Source organism: Leiobunum rupestre, chromosome 1, assembly GCF_980474605.1.
Source record: "Leiobunum rupestre chromosome 1, qqLeiRupe1.1.hap1, whole genome shotgun sequence".
Lineage (NCBI taxonomy): Eukaryota > Metazoa > Arthropoda > Arachnida > Opiliones > Sclerosomatidae > Leiobunum > Leiobunum rupestre.
The window spans coordinates 14,867,221-14,875,537 of NC_143384.1; the positions used below are offsets into that span (position 1 = coordinate 14,867,221).

At 34.5% G+C, this 8,317-nt stretch overlaps 2 protein-coding genes across 6 annotated transcripts; one reads left to right on the forward strand and one right to left on the reverse strand.

Moving 5' to 3' along the window:
- Window positions 1-4,661, forward strand: LOC149961159 (suppressor of tumorigenicity 7 protein homolog). 5 transcript variants are annotated; one of them, XM_090175267.1, is made up of 10 exons: window positions 1-190; window positions 516-598; window positions 664-985; window positions 1,048-1,126; window positions 1,746-1,900; window positions 1,964-2,249; window positions 2,313-2,566; window positions 2,634-2,726; window positions 3,260-3,429; window positions 4,221-4,661. In XM_090175267.1, the coding sequence occupies exons 1-10, from the start codon at window positions 169-171 to the stop codon at window positions 4,314-4,316; spliced, it is 1,560 nt and encodes a 519-aa protein (XP_090031393.1). In that variant the 5' UTR covers window positions 1-168; the 3' UTR covers window positions 4,317-4,661. The 5 variants fall into 5 exon arrangements, with proteins under 5 accessions (XP_090031393.1, XP_090031414.1, XP_090031385.1 ...); XM_090175288.1 differs by having other exon boundaries at window positions 3,260-3,399; window positions 4,221-4,660; XM_090175259.1 differs by lacking the exon at window positions 4,221-4,661 and having other exon boundaries at window positions 3,260-3,556.
- A 157-nt stretch (window positions 4,662-4,818) lies between these two features.
- On the reverse strand, window positions 4,819-7,835 carry Ifrd1 (Interferon-related developmental regulator 1). The gene is made up of 12 exons (XM_090175300.1): window positions 7,600-7,835; window positions 7,018-7,134; window positions 6,866-6,953; window positions 6,732-6,812; window positions 6,463-6,664; window positions 6,348-6,398; window positions 6,106-6,284; window positions 5,931-6,039; window positions 5,707-5,841; window positions 5,215-5,343; window positions 5,023-5,109; window positions 4,819-4,967 (listed from the first exon to the last, which is right to left on the reverse strand). The coding sequence occupies exons 1-12, from the start codon at window positions 7,628-7,630 to the stop codon at window positions 4,884-4,886; spliced, it is 1,293 nt and encodes a 430-aa protein (XP_090031426.1). The 5' UTR covers window positions 7,631-7,835; the 3' UTR covers window positions 4,819-4,883.
- Between the last annotated feature and the right edge of the window lie 482 nt (window positions 7,836-8,317).

Sequence of the window (8,317 nt, forward strand, 5' to 3'; positions counted from 1 at the left end):
CAATGAGAAAACGCGTCCAGTTTAATGCAGTGTAAGCGGGGGAATCCAAAAGACGCGTTTCGAAAGTTTATCTAGAAAAGTTATTGCAGTTTGATGAAATCACGTTGCTTTAAATTATTTTATAATATCATTAAGATAGTTGATTAACCGAATTAAATATAAAAATTAATGCAAATGGGTAAGCAGAACCGTAAGAGTTTGTCGGATATTTGGTCCCAAGCCTTGGACGCAATGTCTCCAAGGCTGCCTTTAAGGGGCCACCATATGTGTCAGATAGATTCAAAGAATTTGCATTTTATCGATCATTTTGCTAATTTTGTGTTTTGTATCCGTTTTTTTACTACTAAACCAATACGGATATAGGAAACATGTATGGTACGTCACAATTAATCGCTTGTTTCATCACTGTCAGTCGTGGCTTGTCAAATTGCGTTTTTTCATTGTATTTGAGGCTGTAATAGCTCTCTGTTGCACTATCCATGTTTTATTTATGTCGGGTGTCTGTTTATTTCCAGCATCTATGTTCCTGAACACACTAACGCCAAAATTTTATGTTGCACTGACCGGGACATCGTCTTTAATCTCGGGATTGATATTGGTAATAATTTTTTTTGCATTATTTAACAGTCTCATAAGTATTTACTAATTGAATCTTTCATTTAGATATTTGAATGGTGGTATTTCCGCAAGTATGGTACATCATTCATTGAACAAGTCTCCTTAAGCCATATATCCCCATGGTTTGGTGGTAATGAAAATGTCGTGGAAGAAAATAACCAAAATTCAACCTCAACTACAAACCAACAAGTGGCAGAGTGTAAAGTGTGGCGGAATCCATTAAGTCTTTTTCGAGGTGCGGAATATAATCGGTTTTATTGGGTGACTGGTAAAGAGCCACTGACTTACTACGACATGAATTTGTCTGCCCAAGACCATCAGACATTCTTTACATGCGAAGCCGACGTGGGGAAACCTGATTATGAAAGTATGACCTTTTTTCTACTCTAAACTGTGGTTTGGTCCTAATAGTTATCTATCTATCCAAAGTAATGCAGTCAGCTTGGAGGGAAAGAGATCCAGATGTACGAATTAAAGTTGCCCATGAAGCATTGCTTAAAAATCCAGAGTACGTAAATTTGCAGCCAATATTTTTCTTGATCATATATGAGGAGCTTTTATTCGGGGGTCGTGAAAAGAATAATAAACACATTTTAGTTTATTAATTATTGAATGTGTTTTACTGTAAAATCATACGTTGAAAATCAAAAGTAGCATAATTAGCCCTTGCAAAAATTACTCTGTGTTTGTTGTTAATACGTTGAAATTGTTTTTCCCCAAATTTCAAATTTCTAATACGTTCTTAACCTTTTATGATTTAATTGCAATGAGAAATAACATACGAAAAAAAGGTTTAGTAACTTCTGAAAACCCCATGTATATTATATAATGGATAATATTAATAAATAATTAAAGACAATATTTACAACATATTCGATATCGACAACAAACATAAAGAAGTGGTTAGGCGTCAATACTAGGCTTGCCTTTGGGTTGGTCTTAACGTGATACAGCATCAAGCCCAAACGCTTTCATTTTGGGTCAGGTAGGGTTTGAAGTAACCTGAATCCAACCCTACCAAGTGGCAAGCCTAGTCGATACATAAATGATTGTATAAGGCAGATCGAAATTTAGTGTAATCTTTAATAGATACAATTGTATTAATTTACTTAAAATTTATTTGATAGTTGCGCCACTGCATGTATTTTATTAGCTGAAGAAGAAGCCGCCACAATATTAGAAGCTGAAAGATTATTTAAACAAGCTTTAAAAGTAGCCGAGACAAATTATAGAAAAAGTCAACCCTTTCAGCATCAAGGTACAACTATGGAAGCTCTACATAGTCAGTATTCGTTTGTTTTTATCATTTAATTATTTTATAGTAATCTCATTTTGTTTATCTCAGGGCGAGACACAAATGTTCTAGTTTATATTCGACGTAGGCTAGCCATGTGTGCCAGAAAACTAGGAAAATACCGCGAAGCTGTCAAAATGATGAGAGAGTTAATGAAAGAATTCCCCATGATAAACGTGTTCAACATACACGAGAATCTCATAGAAGCTCTCTTAGAAATGCAAGCGTATGCCGACGTGCAAGCTGTTCTTGCCAAATATGATGATATAAATTTACCAAAATCCGCCACAATTTGCTACACAGCAGCATTATTAAAAGCAAGAGGAGTCAGTGATAAGTACGATATTTTTATTTTTATTGCTAATTTAAATGTATTTTTAACGCTTTTCTATTTTTGCAGATTCTCACCTGATGTAGCATCGCGGCGTGGTTTAAGCACAGCAGAAATGAATGCGGTCGAAGCCATTCACAGAGCAGTGGAGTTTAATCCTCACGTTCCTAAATATTTGCTTGAAATGAAGAGTTTAATTTTACCGCCTGAACACATATTAAAAAGAGGCGATAGTGAAGCAATTGCATATGCGTTCTTTCATTTAACACATTGGAAAAGGGTTGAAGGGGCGTTAAATCTGCTTCATTGTACTTGGGAAGGAAGTACGTTAATTTTGTTACTATAGATACCAATATTAGTATGTTTACCAATAAAATTTCGATATTAAAGCATTTAGAATGATTCCTTATCCGCTTGAGAAAGGTCATCTATTTTATCCGTATCCAACGTGTACAGAGAACACCGATAGAGAATTATTACCTGGTAGATATCAACTTTGTTGTATCATTTTATCTAGGAGTAACAAACACAGCACCCCACATAAGCAGAACGCAGATAGCTTTTAAACACGTTAACGTAGTGTTGTGTACAGCTTTTATTGAACGAGCCTTGACGCTGGATGTTTTACGGAAAGGGGGAAGACAATTTTCAAATTTTTGCCTTCCGACGATAGCAGGCATATGATCTAACCAATGAAACACAAGAAAATGCACAACTTTTGACGGGCTGCGTTCTCCTTGTGTGGGGTGCTGTGTTTGTTGCTCCTAGCTAACACAATTAGAATGCCGCTAGCATTTAAAGTTTTAAACCCACTAACACAGTGTTGTGTACAACTTTCATTGGATGAACCTTTATGCAGAACGTTTTACGGAAAGGGGGAAGATAATTCCCAAATTTTCCAATTCCGATGGCAGCAGGCGCTAAAGTGTCTAGCCAATGATAATTGTACACAAGAAAATTCACGACAAGATTTTATCAACTATTTTTTCATTGGTTTTTTTTGCATTTTTATCCAGCTTTCCACGAGGTATCTGTCTATCCGAAGAAAGAGCTTCCCTTTTTCATCCTCTTTACAGCGGGGCTCTGTTCGTTTACGGCATTGCTGGCCTTATTGACGCACCAGTATCCTGAGCCGATGGGTTTCCTTGCCAAAAGTGTTAGTCTTGCATGGGATCTACTATTTAGAGTAACTTTAAGGCTTTATTCTAGGAATGTTTTATCATTAACAATTCCTTCTATCTGCGGCAGGGTTTTTCATCATTTTTTTCTTTTGGAAAATTAGATGCTATAATAAATATACTTTTTTTTTTGGTATTAAATGGCAGTTTTGTACGAATTGTCGTTTTTATAATTTTCTATCATTTACTCGCATGTCTTTTACTTCTGGCTGTGCGGCTATTTTAATTTTCATTTATTCCCCTGTATGTTAGAAGATTTGACCATGGAAAAAACTTCCTTGACCAAAGAACGGCCAGGGTTGCCACGGTATCTGGAATTCCTGGAAAAGTCAGGGAATTTGAATATGGGTATAAAAATCAGGGAAAAGTCAGGGAATTTTAAAAATTAGTCTAAAAGTCAGGGAATTTTAAAAATTAGTCTAAAAGTCGGGGAATTTTAAAAATTAGTCTTCTATAAATCAGCAAAATATCAGAGAATTTAATTTTGGTGGAAAATAGGAAACTTTTACTAAAATGTTGGTAAACAAATACAAAATCTTGAAGGAAAATCTCCGGAGATGGTCAGGGAAAACCTGGAAAAGTCAGGGAATTTGACTGAAAAAACTGTGACAACCCTGAATGCCAATTTTGTTTTCCATGGTCAACCCTAAGTTAGACATAGGCTCCTAGCCAACATTTTATGTTAAAATTATTTAATAAAGCTTTAGGGTTTTTTATTTTTGGCCTACATATATGGAATTATGATTGTTAATATTCATGCTAACTCAAATTAAATTATATTCCCCGCATCTTTTTACAGATGTTAAACTGGTTTTCTCTGCCTGTTGGATTCATTTTTGAGAGGCTCGAAAGCTTGCTACCATCGGGTATCATTCAACAAGTGTCGCGATTGTGAAACTTGTATAAATTGAAAAAAAGTGTGTTCTTGTAAGTTTGATTTTAAAACAACTTCCTGTGATAGGTGTACAACGCTCCTTCTATTTTTAACCCGCATAGCCCAGTTTCCTCCAGACCAGACTCATTTTCCCACCCACTCCTAAAACACAAAATGATTTTAATATTTAAAAATAAATTGAGTCTTAAATAGCATAAAAATGCTGAAAAAAAGAATGCCAATTCTTTGCTTATAAGGGGAAAAGAAAATTTATTTTCAAAACAAAACAACTTGGTTAAATTAAGTTAACAAAATCCTTTGTTTTAAACCATTAAAAAAATGAAAAGGGAAAATTAATTCCGTATTAAGGTTAAATTTTTAATTATTCGAGAAATTTGCAAATTTTTAAAAACGTAGAATGAAAAAATTTACATTTTAAATACAAAATAAATATTGAAGAAGGAGTACTCAATAACTCTTAAAACATCTTTCAAAATTTAAAAATTAATTTCAGTGACTTGCGTAAATTGTTATCCTATTTTTTTTAATCGTTTTTTACAAATTGAACTCCTAAAAATCAGCCTAAACTTATCCTAGTACATCAGCCCGTTTATCTCTCAAACGACTGCGGGTTTTAGTCCTGGCTTTACACGATGCAATGTTGGCTATATGCTAAAGAAAAATATTCGTTAAATTACATTCATATAAAAGAAGTCAAAGATCTTACTCTTTCTAATTTATTGGTTTTTGGAGTTAATAGACTTGAAGATATTGGAGATCCTAATTCAAATATGTCCCTTAAGAGCTCATTTTCCTAAAGAAAACCACAATATTAATAAATATTTTTAAGGTAGAGTTTTTTAGCAATATTATAAAATATTTTAAATGTCAAGTTTTTTTGGGAAGAAATGAAACTTACAGTTAAATGCAAGTTCATTCCTGATCCTAAGATCTGACATAGAGAGTCGTACTGGCGTTTGCGACACCACGTGTTAATATTCAGAATTTCCCTACCAAATTTTATCCTTAAATCAGGAGCTTCTTTAGTCTAAAATTCATTTATTAATTTATTTATTTTTAAAGAGATTAAAAACTTTGGCTATAGCCGGACCACAGCCAACTGTTAATCTGGTGATCTCGCGCTATAGCAGCCAACCCATTTGTTGAAGTTTCTACGTTAACCTACGGGCAAAATATATCTGTTATGGTTTGAGTGCCCCTAGCGGAATATTAGTTTTAGAATAGTTTTTGCATTGAAGCCAATATAAAATACAGTACGAGTGCAGCGCCACACTCGTTATAGCCTTATTCGTGGAATTTCTGCGAATGGGTTGGCCACTATAGCACAAGATCAAAGTTGGCTGTGGCTGGACTAAAGCTTGGTCAACAATTAGATAATTGATATTTTTACCTCAATATAGCGTAGAATATCGCGGAAACTAGAACGTTGTTGCCTACGGTCTTTCTTTGCACGGAATTTCTGGCTATCAGTGGCTAATAATCGGAGTTTGTCACACAGTTCATCAATATCATCTCCCATAAAGTTCTAGTTAGAAAAGGAAGAAAATAGAAGGAAGTCGGTAATTTAGATATCAACAGCATTAAATCCTTAGGCTACATCAGTTAAGAAATTACATCATCATATTCCCTAGCTAGCTCATAAAGAGTAGCGATGCTTTCTCCAGCGGCAATACGAAGTTCGACATCCGGGCTCTCAAGCAATTCTGGTAGACGAGGAAGTTGCCTGTGAAAAATGTAATAACAAATTGAGAATATTATCGAACAAGAAACAAAAGAATAGTCAGCGTACACATCAAGGGTTTTGCTGATGTAAGAAGTGGAACAAAGTGTCAAGAGAAGACTCCAAGAGACTAAGGCACAGCTGTGCAGTTGAGTTACTTCCGGATTATGGTTAGGAACAGCACCGTTTCCTTTAAGGTAAGAAGTGCTAAATATTATATGAAGAGAATCCAAAACGGTGGACATAGTCTGTAAGGGAAATAACAGTTTTAGAGAAAGGCTTACAGCGTTTATAAAGCATATTTAAATTACCTCTGCGCCTTCCCCAGATATAAAGCAACAAACACCCAGTGCCGTTGCACACTAAATTACAACATCACATTAACATAATTTATTTCTGGTCATATTATCAGATTTTAAAACTTACTTTTGCTCTAGTGTTAGGGTGAACGGAGGGATCATTGAGAAGGGTTATCAGAATGGGTTGCAGATCCAGATAGAGCTGTTCACTTTCAGTGCCTGCTCCGAAATGAATACAAATCATAGCAGCCAGTAAAGCTGCCGCAGCTTGCTCATCGTCTTTTCCCTTTTTCAGACATCGCTCTAACATGTCAAACACAGTCATTTTTCTACAATTATCAAATTTAATTAGTTGAATGATATACAAATGAAATGTGAAAAATGTTTTACAAGTACCTTTCTAATAAGAAATCGTACTCAAATCTACAACTGAGAGCTTTTTTGATAGCTTCCAAGCAGGTTTGACGACCTTTCGTGCTGCCAAAATGGTAAAATTAAATATTCAGTTTTTAATTTTTGAACTTGTATACCTCTTTTGGCTAGTTCCATCAATTGCATCTTGCAATTTATCTTCAAAGTCATCATATACTCCTCCCTCTTCCGCATCAGGATCACCCCCTAATAGATTTTTTAAATATTATAAATTTTTAAACATAAACAAACTCATTTTGCTAATACATACATAAATCGTCACTGCCGCATTTTGATTCTGTTGCGGCAGATATGACACTTTCATTGTCTAAAATGGACTCATCATCGCTGTTAAACGGTGCTGATTCTATTTTGGACTGATTTTTTCCTGTAAACAATTTCAGGATGAATAATTTGATTTGTCTTTAATTATAGTTTGAAAATTGTTGCGTAATGTTGAGCATATAGTGATCTCAGGCTTATGTGTTTGTAAAAGTAGTTTATCCAAGATTAGTTTGTTTTCCATTAACCATATGTTATCAAAGGGTTAAAATTGCCACATTGCTAAAAATTTTGATAAGGAAAGTACAGGCAACCTTGGCCTAGTTTTAAAGTCGAGGCCAGTAGGCCAAAATAGACTAAAATCTATCTAATGAAATCTAATATCAAATTACCATATAAAATGAATGTAAAAAGTCAGTTAGATTCATTTTTATGTAAATTTAAGGCCAAAATGTTTATTTAGAGATAATTTTAAGCTATTTAAGCGTTCCGAGACTCGTATCGAAACTCACGTTTTACAAGACCAAGGCTACGCTTTATAGTTCCATACTGCCATAAGTTATCCTCTTACCTTGTTTGGGCTTACGCTTGCCTTTAGGCATCTTTTTTTACGAAGTAAATTTACGAAGTTGGAAATAATGTTAAAATCAAAAGCGGGAATTTAAAACTCTATACACAATCAAGACGTACAACACCTTAAATTTATATTTCTCGTTTCCGCATACTTTTTAGTAGAAAAAGAATTTAAGTTTGATACGTGGTAAATCTTAACGTACATGATGTTAGGCCTAATGGCTAAAAATTGTGGAATTTTGAGGGAAAGCGAAAGGGTAGTGACGTAATACGAGAATTACATCGTGATTGGGCAATAGTAAATATTGCATCGTGATTGGGCAATAGTGAAAACTCCCAGTATTTTTTAAATATTGTTTGTCGGCTGTGTATTTTTCTCGATTTTTCTCTACTAACCTTGGGGTGGACGTACTGTTAAGAGTTAACAATGTTGCAAAATGAGATAAAATTAACAATATGCAATTAGACACTACATTTAAAACATAAAAAAAACTAGAAATCTAACCACCTGATTAATCGGATATAATTCAATTGTTCAGTAATTCTCACCGAACTGACACCGGTTTTCTAATGAACGCTTTTTCGCGTTTCTGGTTTCACGTTACGCTGTTCATCTATTGTTCATCCAAGTTATTGGCTGGAGGAGTTGTTTTTTTTCCCCGATGAGTTGAGGAATCTGTTATAACGATGTTTTTTTAATGGATTGACATTATTTT

Excerpts from the sequence above, each read along its gene's own strand:
- Ifrd1 (XM_090175300.1), bottom strand. The coding sequence starts at position 7,630 with ATGCCTAAAGGCAAGCGTAAGCCCAAACAAG. Across the intron at positions 6,665-6,731 it reads TACGATTTCTTATTAGAAAG|AAAAATGACTGTGTTTGACA; the intron begins GTACTTGTAAAA and ends TGATAATTGTAG. Across the intron at positions 6,399-6,462 it reads ACCCTAACACTAGAGCAAAA|TGTGCAACGGCACTGGGTGT; the intron begins GTAAGTTTTAAA and ends GTTGTAATTTAG.
- LOC149961159 (XM_090175267.1), top strand. The coding sequence starts at position 169 with ATGCAAATGGGTAAGCAGAACC. Across the intron at positions 2,567-2,633 it reads TCATTGTACTTGGGAAGGAA|CATTTAGAATGATTCCTTAT; the intron begins GTACGTTAATTT and ends TCGATATTAAAG. Across the intron at positions 3,430-4,220 it reads CATGGGATCTACTATTTAGA|ATGTTAAACTGGTTTTCTCT; the intron begins GTAACTTTAAGG and ends ATCTTTTTACAG.